Source organism: Rhinopithecus roxellana, chromosome 18, assembly GCF_007565055.1.
Source record: "Rhinopithecus roxellana isolate Shanxi Qingling chromosome 18, ASM756505v1, whole genome shotgun sequence".
NCBI lineage: Eukaryota > Metazoa > Chordata > Mammalia > Primates > Cercopithecidae > Rhinopithecus > Rhinopithecus roxellana.
In genome coordinates this window covers 63,119,905-63,133,574 of record NC_044566.1, presented here as the reverse complement: position 1 = coordinate 63,133,574, position 13,670 = coordinate 63,119,905, and the positions used below count along the sequence as shown (strand labels likewise).

Below are 13,670 nucleotides of genomic sequence, written 5' to 3'. Positions count from 1 at the left end.
TAAGGATCGGTGAACATTTGGATGGGCCTCCGTTTGTTCAACAAGTATTGATTGCATACCCTCTTCAAGCGGAACTCTTTGTTAGATACCTGGAGAAATCATGGTGAATAAGACACAGTCCTTGTCTCTGTGGAGCTGATGGGAGTCACAGGAAAGAGCAACATGAAACTTGTACTTACACACTTAATTATTGAATTACGTTTATGCTAAGTGCTGTGAAAGGGAAGTGAGTATCCAACAAGGCCATGTAGTGCAGAGACATAGCATAGTGCACAGAAAACATCTGGCAGAGACCTAGAACTTTCACAGAAGTGGCCAGTAATGATGGGGAACTGCATTCCATTCAGGTTAATGACGTGAGTTGTTTCTTTGTAAAGCTAGAGATTTCTCAAACCTTGCTCCCCTTGAAATCTTGAACTAGGGCTGCTAACAGTTAGATACCTTGTAAATTTGAAAATATATGCTCCCCCATTTTTTCCCAACCCGTCTATGTAGAAACTTGCAAGCTGTGAAATGGTCTAAAGACAGCATGAAAAAAAATTACACAGAAAATTCACAACAGTTTAATTAGTCTCTAATTTTACTGGGCAGTCCAGTAAAATTGAGTGGAACAATTTGCATTTTGGGGAGGCACTTGATTTTAAAACCCTAATAACCTCATCCTGTCTTACAAATTAAGTGGCTCAGGGTACTATTTAGCTATTATCATTGAAATGTCACAGAAGAATCCAAGTAAAAGTTCCATTTATCTTTCTCTGCTATGCCTTTAAAATGCTTTCATCAAAACAATAGCAAGAATAGTACTTTAGGTGATTTTAGATAATTTGGAAGGCATTACAGGACATACCTATAGTGCCAGAAGAGAATTTATAACACTCTTGTGACCCACCTTAATATTAAGCCCCCTGTAGGCTGGTGTGAAACCTTCTGTGGAGGCTCTTCAAAAGTAGGACACTAAAATCCCAATTTTCATTTAAGAGTATTACACATATTGTATTTAAAAGGTTACACACCTGGTATTTTGTCTACTCTGCTTGTCAGCCTTGAGGAGCCTATGGGAGCTTGTCCAACAGTAATTAATGCAAATGGTCTTTTGAAGCTGCATTTTCCATTGTGATTTTCAACATTTGTATGTTTCAGAAATCTGCCTACTGTACTATAAATGCATTCTTATGCAAATTGCTACCATCATATGGCCCAATTTCTTAGTATAAGGAGCATGAAACTTTTAATTACATGCCACTGTTTTAAAACTTGCAGAGCTTTACTCATTTTGTTTCAGGCAGTATGTACAGTGATTTCTCATTAATCATTTACAACCTGCTTGCTTATTATGTGGGAAGAGAGAGGTACTAGAAAAGAAATAAGAAGGATAAAATAAAAAGCTATTTAAAATGTCAGGAATTCCCCTAATCTCAAGGTTGACTTTCTTTTCCATGGGGGAAGAATGTGATTAGTTAGTAATAATAACCAACTCATTTATTTACAGATATTTACTGAGTGGGCAATACTCATGAAGTGTGTTGTCTAATGGGGAATATGGACAGGTGAGAAGGTGTTCAACCCATCATGTAGTGAAGCTGTGGCCCCAGAGCATTAGAGCAGCAGGCTGAGGTGTGAAGGATGTGTTGGAGTAGAGGGAGCAGAGCTAACAGGAGTGATGAAGAGGTAGGAGGCTGCTGCAGAGCTCTCCCTACAGGAGGCATGGCACTGGTGTGAATTATGAAGTTGCGGTGACTATGAAAAAAAGTGGACTAGATTTAAGAGAGACACAAGATGTATATTTCAAAAGATTTGGCATTTTATTGAACATGAAGTGAGAGAGGGAGGAGATGAAGATGAGATCATTATTTCTGGCTTGGGCAAAAATCACATTTTCCAAGTTAGGGAAGCTAAGAATGAAGAGGCTTTGTTAGGTGACAATGAGTTCAATTTTGGACATATGGAGTGTGATGTGCATGGGAGATTCCGAAGAGAAACATTCATCTATAGGTTGGAGATTATACAGAGCGAAGATATATAATAAGATATATATCTACATGTATATGTGTATACGCATACATGGAACGCAAATATTAGGAGTTCCATAAAAACAACAGAGAAATCAGAGGAGAGGAAATTATGAAGCAACATATCAAGAAAATTTCCCAGAACTGCAAAATCAGAGTTTACAAATTAAAAGGGCACACTAAGTGTCTGGCATAATGAATGCAGAAAGATCCACAGCAAGACACATCAGCATGAAATTTTACAATGCTGGGGAAAAGGAGAAGGCACCAAGAGCCTCCCAAGAGAGCAGACAGATCACACACAAAAGGCCGAGATTTAGAATAGCACCAATAGGCTTATCAGTAGCAACCCTGGATGCTAAAAGAGAAATACCTTAGCATTTCTGGGGGACATGACTGCCATGTGCCATGCTAAAATTCTGCACTGAGCCAAGCTGCCAATTGGATGAAGAAATCTTCAGCTTTGGAAGCTGTCAGATAATTTACCTCATGTATACCTTTCTCCAGAAACTTAAAAAAATAAAAGTGCTCTACCAAAGTGAGGAAATAGATCAAGAAAGAGGAAGGCATGGGGGTCCAGAAAATAGGAACCTGAAGTAGGAAAAAAGCAAAGGAATTTCCCAGAATGATGATGCAACTCAAATGACAGCCATGCCACAGCCCTAGAAATGACCAGTCTAGAATGAAATGGAGAATTGAGGGCTCCAGGAAGAATGGCTCCAAGAAAACAAAACTACACTGAGGTACAACCTTACATGTGATAATTGTGAGAGGAAAGTTATATGCTGGTGGAGAACTTGTGGGAGACTTAGCAATATATACATAGAAAACTAAGCAAACAGAAACTAAGGCAGCTATTAAACCCAGGGAAAACAAAAGTCAGACAAGAAGATGGTTCAGTTGTAAATAATATTCATATATGGTTTTAGCAAGGTGAACTGAATTTTGACCTAACCAAAAATGGTACAACTGTATTGCAATGATGGGGGAGGTAGTGTGGAAGGGAGCCTGCAGAGAAAAAAATTGTCATTTGCTGTAATAAGAAGTTACTAAAATATATATAAAATATAAATATCAAGAAGTAGCATTATAAACACATTACTTATATCTATGGAGATGCATAGAAAAAACAACTTAAAATGTGGAAGTGATGAATATGAAAGTGTATGGAGAGATAAGAGAAGATACTAATGGGTGGTTTTTGTTGTTGTTTAAAACCTTGGAGAATGACCTTTCAGAAAGGTATCAATACAGAACTTTGTTTTGAAAAATAGTTTTTTACCATATGATTTAGCAGTTCTACTACTGGGCATATATCCAAAGGAAAGGAGGTCAGAACATTATAGAGGTATCTGGACTCTTGTGTTTATTGCAGCACTGTTCACAATAGCCAAGATGTCGAATCAACCTGTGTCCATCAACAGATGAATGAATAAAGAAAATGTGATACATATACATAATAGAATACTATTCATCCATTAAAAAGAATGGAGTTGTGTCATTTATGGCAACATGGATGAGCTTGGAGGATATTATGTGAAGTGAAATTAGCCAGGCACAGAAAGCCAGATATCACATGTTCTCACTCACATGTGGAATCTAAAAAAGTTGATCTCTTAGAACTAGAGAATAGAATGGTGGTTACTAGAAATTGGGAAGGTAGGGAGAAGGAGAGACAGTAGCGATTAGTTAATGAATGCAAAATTACAGTTAGAAGGAATCAGTTCTAGTGTTCTATAAAACTGTAGGGTGACTCTAGTTAATTATAAGCTATTGCATATTTTCAAGTAGCTAGAAGAAAGGATCTGTCATGGTCCCAACACAAAGGAATGATCTGTATGTGAGGTGATGGGTATGCTAGTTATCACAATGTGATCACTGCATATGTTTGCATGTTCCAAAATATCACTATGTACCCCATACATACGTACAATTACTGTGTGCCGATTAGAATAATAAAAATCGTTTTTTAAAAGGTATGCAAAAGATGAAAAGGAAAAAATGGAAGAATTAATTGCTGGACTTTGCTGTGGCCACAGTGATATCTGGTGACTATAAATTTGATGTCCCCATCTGTGTCATTGTGTGCTCAGCTGGGCTAGAAAAAGGTGACAACGGATTGAGCCAGGTTTGGGTCCTGCAGACAGTTGTGACCATTGTAGTTTCTGTTGTCTCTGTGAAATGAGAGCAAGCATGTGGTTAATAAAGTAGTAGAAGTAAAGCACTCTGGGGTAGACTTTAGGTTGGATAATAAGGGAGGTGAAGACAGAAGGAGACAGATGGTGTGGGGAAAGAGATTATTGTCTGAGTTGCAGATATGAATTGATAGGCGACAGCATAGTGAGATGGTGGAGGGATAGAGGGTTGTAACCAGAAAGAAGGATATGTGAATGTCAGAGGCGAGGTTTAAGGTTTTGACAAGGTCCATGGTAATGCCCAGGGTCTTGATTCAGGGTGCCTCTTGGGTTGCAGGTATCAAAGGACTGAAAGCTGGGATGCTAGATGAGGCATGCATTGGGGATTACTAGGGTGTCAGTACCTGAGGGTAAAGGGGAAGACCACGCCTGTGGGGTGTGAGAGGCAGTAACCATGCTGTAGGAATAGTGTTCGATTAGGCAGCAAGAACCTTGGAACCTCAAAGGAAAGGCACTTTACACATGTGTGGGGCCTCATGTTCTAGTGGGGTATTTGAGAGTTTAAAGGAGACCTCCTGACCAGGATATAGTTGAATGTGGAGGAAAAGCACCAGTGGCAACCATTTGAGAAAACTGCTCCGAGAGAGATTGAGGACAAACGTAGGGGATGGAGGTTTTTTACCAAAGGAAGAAGGAGTTCCACATAGTACGGAGGAAGCATCAGAGGGAGAAAGGTTGGGGCCAGGGATGGAAAGGATGTTGGGATTCGCTGGCCCCCAGTGTTTGAAAACAAATGGCTTAAGCCATTTCCTGGTCTCTTAGTCACAGCCTTCCTGCCATCTCCCCAACACCCCTACTCTCTTTTAAGCTTTCTCACACACCTTCCCCTTGCTTCTTTCCTTCAAATGGAATCAGACTCTACCTGGATCCATTGTGCTTCTGTGGGCAGGTGAGCAGGCAGGCAGTAGAACTCATTACTTCTCAGGACTCACTGAGGCCACTGCAGTGTAGTGAAATGCAGTCTATGTAGGGCCGGAAGTTGCAGGTTCAGCCATGGACTGGTAAATGTGGATATGTTACAAACTCCATACTTTCAGTTCCTTCATTTGTGAACCGGTAACAATAATACCCACAGAGTTTGGACAGGTGTCAGGTGAGGTAACATACACAGAAGCAACTGCAACCTGGTACCTGGTGTTTATAAATGCTTATGATAAATATCTCTCCCAAACATGTAACTTCCGTTACAGCTCATACCTCTGTCTTTCACTAGGACAGTGCCTTATGGATTCTTTGTGCTTAATAATGAATCGATCAGTGAATGTATTGGGCTTGGGGGGAGAATTTACAAAGCTTTTACACATATATATATATATTTCAAAAACCACTTGTTCACTCTTCTGTCCTTACCCTTTCATAATAATTTTCAGAATGTATTATCCCTTAGTCTTATCCAGGTAATAATTAGGCTTCGCTAGGCCTCTATTTGAGTACAGAAACCTCCCTATTCTCGCTTAAATTCCCAGCTACAATTTCTGCCTTCATGCATGCAGTGCCTGGGTGTTGAAATGGAACAAAGCTTAAATAGGTTAAAATCCACCTTCCCAATATAGCCCAATATTCAGATTGTTTCTCCTATTAACTCTTCTGCGTCAATATCAGATATTCCTCTTAATATTTAAAAAATTACTATTGGCAGCTGAAAACTGATTTCCTTTCCTCTAGTCCTTGCATCTAACTCTCCTGAGTTCGCTCTCGCTTGCTCTCTCTCTCTCTCGGTCTCTCTCTCTCTCTCTCTCTCCAGTTTATAACTCATCCAGGTTTCTCTTTTGTTCTGTATATTCTTATCTAGATAATGTTTCCTTTCTTCATTCTATCCAATCCCTATAGATCCTATCTTGAAATGTTCCCATTCAATTCGTCTTACAAATGGCTTCAGAATCTATATTTTTTGATTGCATCATTCATGTTTTCTATTCACCTCCTTCCAGTTGCACTGGAGTGATAATCATCACTTGCGTTATGGCCACCTTTGCTTTTCCCTCTTCTTGCTTTATTCCGTCTGCATCTGCAGTCCTTGTGTTCACTGTGTGGGAGCTGATCTATGGGGCCAGGGCAGGGTCAACCCCGTGACATGTGCTTTCACAGGCATGTGGAGGGAGAACCTTAGATACTTGGGGGATAAAGTCTGTTGCTGTGTGTATTTCTTTATCCTTTCTGTTTCTTATCTTTTCTTACTTATATTGAGATTTACTTTCAGGAATTTGCAGCCTATTGTATGTGAGATTAAGAGCCTATAAAAATGTTTTAGGTTTTTTTTTTTCGATGTGCTGACTTCTTTTTGTTAAAAAAGTGTATAGCTATTCTCTTAAATATTTTTTTCCCATTTGGATGTGCTCAGTGAGGATCCTGAATTAGCTATTATCATTTGTTATTTCTTTCTTTCTTTTTTTTTTTTTTTTCTTTTTGAGATGACAGCCTCATCCTCAGAGTGAGCCATTATTCTTGTTTATGTTCAGGGACTCAGGGGACTAATAGAGACCAAGCAGTTAGTGACTTTCTGGTGAGTAAAAAGAGTTTCCTCATTTTTAAAAATCTATAATTGACACATCAAGCCATCATTCTTGATTGGGCGGCTTTAGGGCCAAGTCATGTTTTCATGGCTTCTGTGCAGTTTGTCTTTGTTTTCAGCATTTGTAATAAACAAGTTGTAAGTCACTTCTATGATGTCCGGTTCAGGAATAAATTACACAGTGGTGCTTCTGCCAGCTGTTGTGGAAGCCACTGATACCATTGTGGAAGGCCCTTGTCCGTGGGAGAAAATGAGCTTTTACACTATTCTCTTTTCTGAGACACTCTCTATGGATTGCTAGGCAGCACCCATCCCTGTAGGCTTTTGAGGTGCTTCTTGCTACACTATGACGAAACAGTCTAGGACCATCTGGGTTTGTAGTGATTGGCATTGGGTGAATATGATCAGTGCCAGTATTTCAAGTTCAACTTACAGACTTCTCTTCTGAGACCAGACTGAGGCTGGCATTTCTTTCCCTCCCGCTGCCTCCTTCCTTCCCGGCAAAAGCCCTGGTGCTCTGAGGTTTGTGTACAAACATTCTTTCATGGAGCTCTGAATCTCAGTGTAGAGAAGGCACACGAGGAGCAGTTTTGACCGACATACGGCCCCACGAGAGAAGAGTATGTACATTTATTGATTAAGGAGCTATTTTCTCTGGCCGGCATTATATTATCCAGGTCTTGTTTAGTGTCATGTTAGAGAAACCTAATTCAAATTGCCTTAGGCAACAAGAAAACAAAAGGGCAGAGGGATTTGGGGCTCAAAGAACTGAGAGGTTCTGGAGGTCATGCTGACGTGAGGCATGACTGTCCCCGGGGGGTACTTCAACTGCAGCGGCAGGAATACATGTCCATCTCCCGGCCCCTCGTTCTCCACTCTTGGCCTCATCCTCAGAAAGGCTCTCCCCACATGAGAACAAAGATGGTCAGCAGCTGCTCCAGGCCTATATCCTGCCAGCTTGGGCATCTCTCAAAAAGAGAATTTTTTCCTAGTAATTCCAGCAAAATTCTCGAGGTAGGGCTGTCATCGTTCCAACTCACATCTTGTTTCATTCTCAAGCCAGGATACTGTGTAACACCAGAGCGGTGCGAGTTCTTATCCGGCAGGCCTGTGTCATACGCCCCCTCCAGGCCCTGGTCCCTCAGCCCCCTACTCTGACCACATGAAATAAGAGGAGGCAAGGGTTGATTCCCCAAAGGTCAGCAGGGGTGTTGTTCAAAGGAGCTACTCAGGCCTAGCATGAGATGCCCGCTAGCCTTAGCAGCACAGAGTCTGCACTTGGGGAAAGAGATCAGGGAAAGCTGAGTAGGATCTAAGGAAATACTGTTATTCAAGAAGGGTCAAAAAAAAATAAGGAAAAGCTTCATAAATAAGTATCAGGGACTCTGCGGATTAATAGAGACCAAGCAGTTAGTGAGTTTTTGGTGAGTAAAAAGAGTTTCCTCGTGGAGCCATTCAGTTAGACAGGGAAGCTGTAGTACGCTGAGTACTGACACCCGAAGATGTCCATGTATGGATCACCAGAACCTATCATTGTTACCTTATAGTGCAAAAAGGACTTTGCATGAAGTTCGGAATGTTGAGATGGGAAGATTATCCTGGATTACCCAGATAGAGACGATGTCATCACAAGCATCCTTGTAAGAGAGAGGCAGGAGGAATTAGAAAGACATGACACAGGAAGCAGGGATGGGAGTGATTGCTTTCAAGATGGAAGAAGGGGCCACCAGCCAAGGAATGAAGGAAGCCATGAGAGGCAAACAAGACAAGGAAATGGACTCTCCCCTGGAGAGTCTAGAAGGCACCAGCCTGGCCAACACCTTGGCTTCAGCCCGGTGAGACTGATTTCAGACTTCTGACCTCCAGAACTGGAAGAGAATAAACTTGTGTTGTCTTAAACTGCTAAGTGGTAATTTGTCACAGTGGTAATGGGAAAACTAAAACAGAAGGAGCTGAAATTGAAGATGACCTGGAGTAGGCCAGGCAGACAAGGGAGAGGCTGAGCACTCGGCCTCCGTGAACAGCACAGGCTGAGACACCCGGGGTCACATGGAAACAGCAGGGGCACCTCGCAGAGGACAGGAGATCCTGGCAGGTGCTTACCCCACACCACGGAGTTAGGACTTCCTACTGAAGCCCAGGGTAAGCTTTGGAAAGATTTTAACAGTAAAATCACGGGATCTTGTTAAAGGCTTAAGGTTTTTCTGGCAGTGCTAAGGAGGGTGAGTTAGGTAAAGATTTAGAGGTTAAGGCACAAGACAGAGAAATTACGAAAGAGAGGTTTGTAGTTGTACCAGCAAGACATGATGAGGACTGAGCTGAGGTACAAAATGAGAATGAATCAGGGGCCAGACTTAGGAGCTACTGAAGGTCAGAAAGACCTCGTGACTGCTAGATATGGTAGGATGAAGAAGACGACTGACTGGTTTCTGGTTTCAGTGACTGGGAGGATAATTGACTAGGAAACAAAGTACAGGACAGAGAATGGGTTTAAGAAGAAGCTAACCAGCTCCATTTGGGAAACAATGGTTTTTGTCATCTAATAGATAAGGAGTAATGTCTATTTGGCAACTGAAAACAGGTCTGGATCCCAAGAGAGATACCTGGGCCCACCTGGATTGGAAATCACAGATACGGTCATTAGTGTACGTAAGTCGGTGATGTGAATGTGTTGAGTGGATAAGCTCACTCAGAAGACTGGACAGGAGAAGGCGGAGGCTGCACTGGGAATACCTTATTCCAGGTCTAAGGAAAGAAGACAGAGTAACCAAGAAGGCTGAGAAGACAGAGTAACCAAGAAGGCTGAGACAATGGCTGGGGGCAGTAGGAGAACATGAGACCAAAGATCTCACTAGCATTTCTAGACACTCAGAGATCTATCTCATCAAGTGAAATGAAAGCTTACTGTGTATGTAGAAGACATTTATGCTGAGTCTAGATTGTAAAGAAAAAATGGCAAGAAGAACAGAAGGTCTTGATTCATCACTGTAATTATCTGTGCCATCACTAATTCCCAGACCATACAAGAGTCCTCCAGGTGGCCTTGTGTTCCTGTGGTAAAGTTTGCCAGCAAAGGGAGGGTGAAAGTTTCGGTTTGAGTTATTGCTATAGGATTGCTTGGATAAGGCTTCTCTCTCCTTATCCTTTTATGGATCAGGCAAATTAGTTTCCTTACTGATTTGGTTTCTCTCCTTTTCTTTTTGCTTATTAGTTATTATACAAGTAATGTGTGATGATTACAAAATATGGAACTAATGCATAAGCATATTAAAATAAAAAGTAAAAACTCCTAAATCCTACTGCTTAGAAGTAACCACTGTTAAAAGTTTGGTGCCTGTCTTTCAGATATTTTTACTTACTTGTAAGCATAATACAGGTGACATTTTGTGTTATAAAAATGGGATGATTCCATGCATGCTGTTCAACTAGCTTTTTAATTTATCATGGACAGCTTTCCATGCCAGTACAATATAGAGCTATGACATCCTTTTTTTTTTTTTTTTTTTTTTTTTTGAGACGGAGTCTTGCTCTGTCGCCCAGGCTGCATAGTAGTCCCTGGTTTGAATATACCACAGTTCGGCCGGGCGCGGTGGCTCAAGCCTGTAATCCCAGCACTTTGGGAGGCCGAGACGGGCGGATCACGAGGTCCGGAGATCGAGACCATCCTGGCTAACACGGTGAAACCCCGTCTCTACTAAAAAATACAAAAAAACTAGCCGGGCGATGTGGCGGGCGCCTGTAGTCCCAGCTACTCTGGAGGCTGAGGCAGGAGAATGGCGTAATCCTGGGAGTCGGAGCTTATAGTGAGCTGAGATCTGGCCACTGCACTCCAGCCTGGGCGACAGAGCAAGACTCCGTCTCAAAAAAATAAATAAATAAATAAATAAATGAATATACCACAGTTCATATAACTTATGTTATACATGTTATAATTTATGTTTTTCCATACTTTTAGAAGTGTTTCAAAGAGAGATTTATACAAGTGGAATTGCGGGTCCAAACTATCAATATTTGCATTTTTGATATAATACAATTTGTACTCCTTGAAAGCTGAATGGAAAACACTAAAAGGCTTCATAAATAATCATATTTAGTTTCCCTTTCAGCACAAAACATTAGGTTTAGTGCAGATTTGGGGACTTGAACATTTCCCTTCTCAGCTTTCAGGAGTCTCGGTGGCTTTCCACATTTGTTGATACCTAAAACCAAAGCCAAGTGAAGGAACAGAATGGGGAGCTTAGCCATATAGTAGGTACCCTGAGGGGTCCCCGTGACTTCAGCAGAGTGCAGTGGCTGGGCTTTCCAGACCTGGAAGGTGCAGTCTTCTGTGAGCCCTGAAATGCCTGGGCAAACCTGCCTGGAAAGAAGCCCTGGGCAAACCTGCCTGGAAAGAGGAGAGCAGAAGCTGGAGGGGCACACACTGAGGGGCCACCCTATCTGGGTCAAAGTTTGTGTTCTAGTGGGGGAAGACAGACACTAAGCAAACAGGTGAGGATAGAATAGATTGGTGGGCAGTGACAGATGCTGTGAGGAAGAATGAAGTGGGTGAAGAGGAAACTGGCAGGTGGTGAGAGGGCCACATTAGCTGGAGCACCAGGCGTGGTGAGGAGACGTCGCTGTGCTGAGACCTCCTGAATGGATGGATGAGCCATGCTTAAGGGCTAGAGGAAGAATATTCTGTGCAGAGGAACTCAAGCCACAGGAGGAAGAATGGCATGTTTGGGGACCAACAAGGCTGGCATTGTGGCTGGCAGATGTGGGCAGGGACAGTGACAGTGTCTGTGAGGTCATCTGGGGCTGCACCATCTGATATGGTGGCACATATCATAATGAAATGATTGCTTAATTAAATGAATCGATTAAATGATTGAGACTTCAGTGTCAGTAGGGCATGGGGCATGTTGGAAGAGCTGTTCTCAGACACTGTTGGGAATATGAATTAGTGGATCCTTTTGTTGGACAATTGGACTGTGCATAGCAACACTGCAAAAGAGCAGACTCAATCCAGCAAAAGCAGTTCTGTGTATTTGTCCTCTGAAGATCCTGGTCTGTGTGTACAAAGAAACAAGTAGAAGAGTTTTTATTACAGCCCATGAAGCTATTTCATTAGCTAACCTTGTAACAATCTAAATGCTTATCCATAAGACAATGGGGAACTGAATTACAGTATGTCTTTGCCCATCTGTATGATGTGGCTCTTTTTTAAAAATCTGTAAATACACTGATAAGAAAAAGATCTCCAAAAATGTGGGTAGGTAAAAAGAAGTTGCAATGTTTATTTCATATATTTAACTAGTAGCTGTATTTGTATATGTGTGTACATTTATAAGTACCTAGAAAAAAAATCTGGGAGAATAAACACAAAATTGCTAGCAGCAGTTACCGCTGGAAAGAAGAGTGAGGTCTCAGGGTTTGGGGGTGAGCATGGGGGTGACATTCATGGTCTGCATCTAAGGAACCACAGCAAGCTTTGTTTTTGAAATGACCTAACAGTGCGCTGAAGCCAAGGCAGGTTTGGATTAATCTAGGTCTGTGTGATTTCGCTAATCTCCCATCCACTACTCTTTGACTTTCTGACAAAGGAGATGTGAAGGTGAGCACTGTGCCCAGAACACAAAGGAGAAGCTGCACTGTGCCCTGGGTATCGCTGGACACAATGTGAGGAGCGTCCACATGTTTTTGCTGGACCAGCTCTGGCAGCAAGTTCCACGAAGGCTCGGCTGCAGCCAAGAGAACTGAAAGGCTCTCTAGGTCACCTCTATGGACCCGCTGCGTGGAAATTAATTAGAGTTGGACCATGTCCCCCGTGGCTTGGCTCCCGGTGATGCCAAAGTTATTAGCAGCTATATGCAGCTACAGCATCCTTCCCCGTCTTCTGAAAATTTGTTTCGGCAGAGAGGCAGGCAGACTAAGTTGGTGGCTGAGGACAGTAAAATTTTAATTCCCAGATAGTTTGGTCTGGATCATTGGGGTGGCAGTGACTTTCAGAAAAGGGCATGTTTTTCATCAAATCAGAGACAGCAGTGTCCTTACTCCTCCCCTGACCACTCAAAACTAAATTCCCTTTCCTATAAACAAGTGTGTCATTCCTCAAGCACAGGGGGTGGTGACCGTAGCAACAAATCACCCAAATATTTCTTTTGTTGATCTGTTTGACTTTCGTGAAGCCACCCTTTCCACAATTTATGTTGCCATTTCAGTTTTAACTAGCTTACTTTCTATTTCTCTTCTCCAACTATACATAGGAACAAAGAAAGACACTCAGAAAGATCAAGATACGAATAAACCTACTGTTTCATCTCCTAAGAGAGTAGCAGCTTCAGCCACCAAGCTTCATTCACCAGGTATGTAGGAAATATGATATGTTACTTGGGAAGATGACTTGAACTTGGAATTTATCTTATTCAGATGTCATTAATGGAGCAATGCCAGCCCATGTGATTTACATGATTGTTCCAGAGCTTGACATACATATGCTGATGTTTTCTGACTCTGGATGAAATGAACCAGCTGTTCATATCATTTTATCTTAAAAAACAAGATGCTATGCTACGTTTAAGTGGGAGGATCTTCTCTGTGTAGGGGTATCTGCTATTCCGATAGCATGTAGAAATCATTTACAATTGAGAAATAGACTTTAAAGATCTAACCTCAAGAAATAATGCTGTCTAAAAGGAAGAAGAACAGAGATAATGGGTATCAAATGATTTGTTAGTCTGTCAATGAGGAAACCATTTATTTGAATTTGTTCAGATATGAACAAACTACATAAGGTTACTTGAAAGTCAAAAATTGTTTAATATGAATATTCCTGGCCAGGCGTGATGGCTCATGCCTGTAATCCCAGCGCTTTGAGAGGCCAAGGGGGGCGGATCACTTGAGGTCAGGAGCTCCAGACCAGCCTAGCCAATATGGCAAAACCCTGTCTCTACTAAAAATACAAAAATTAACCGG

General features: G+C 41.8%; 1 protein-coding gene across 2 annotated transcripts in view; it reads left to right on the top strand.

Moving 5' to 3' along the window:
• The window catches only part of MTUS2 (microtubule associated scaffold protein 2), a 454,130-nt gene that overhangs the window by 263,172 nt on the left and 177,288 nt on the right, over window positions 1-13,670 (top strand). For both annotated transcript variants that reach the window (XM_030922344.1, XM_030922345.1), the window contains exon 5: window positions 12,962-13,060. In XM_030922344.1, the coding sequence (XP_030778204.1) occupies window positions 12,962-13,060 (99 nt within the window). The remainder of the gene's footprint in view (window positions 1-12,961; window positions 13,061-13,670) is intronic.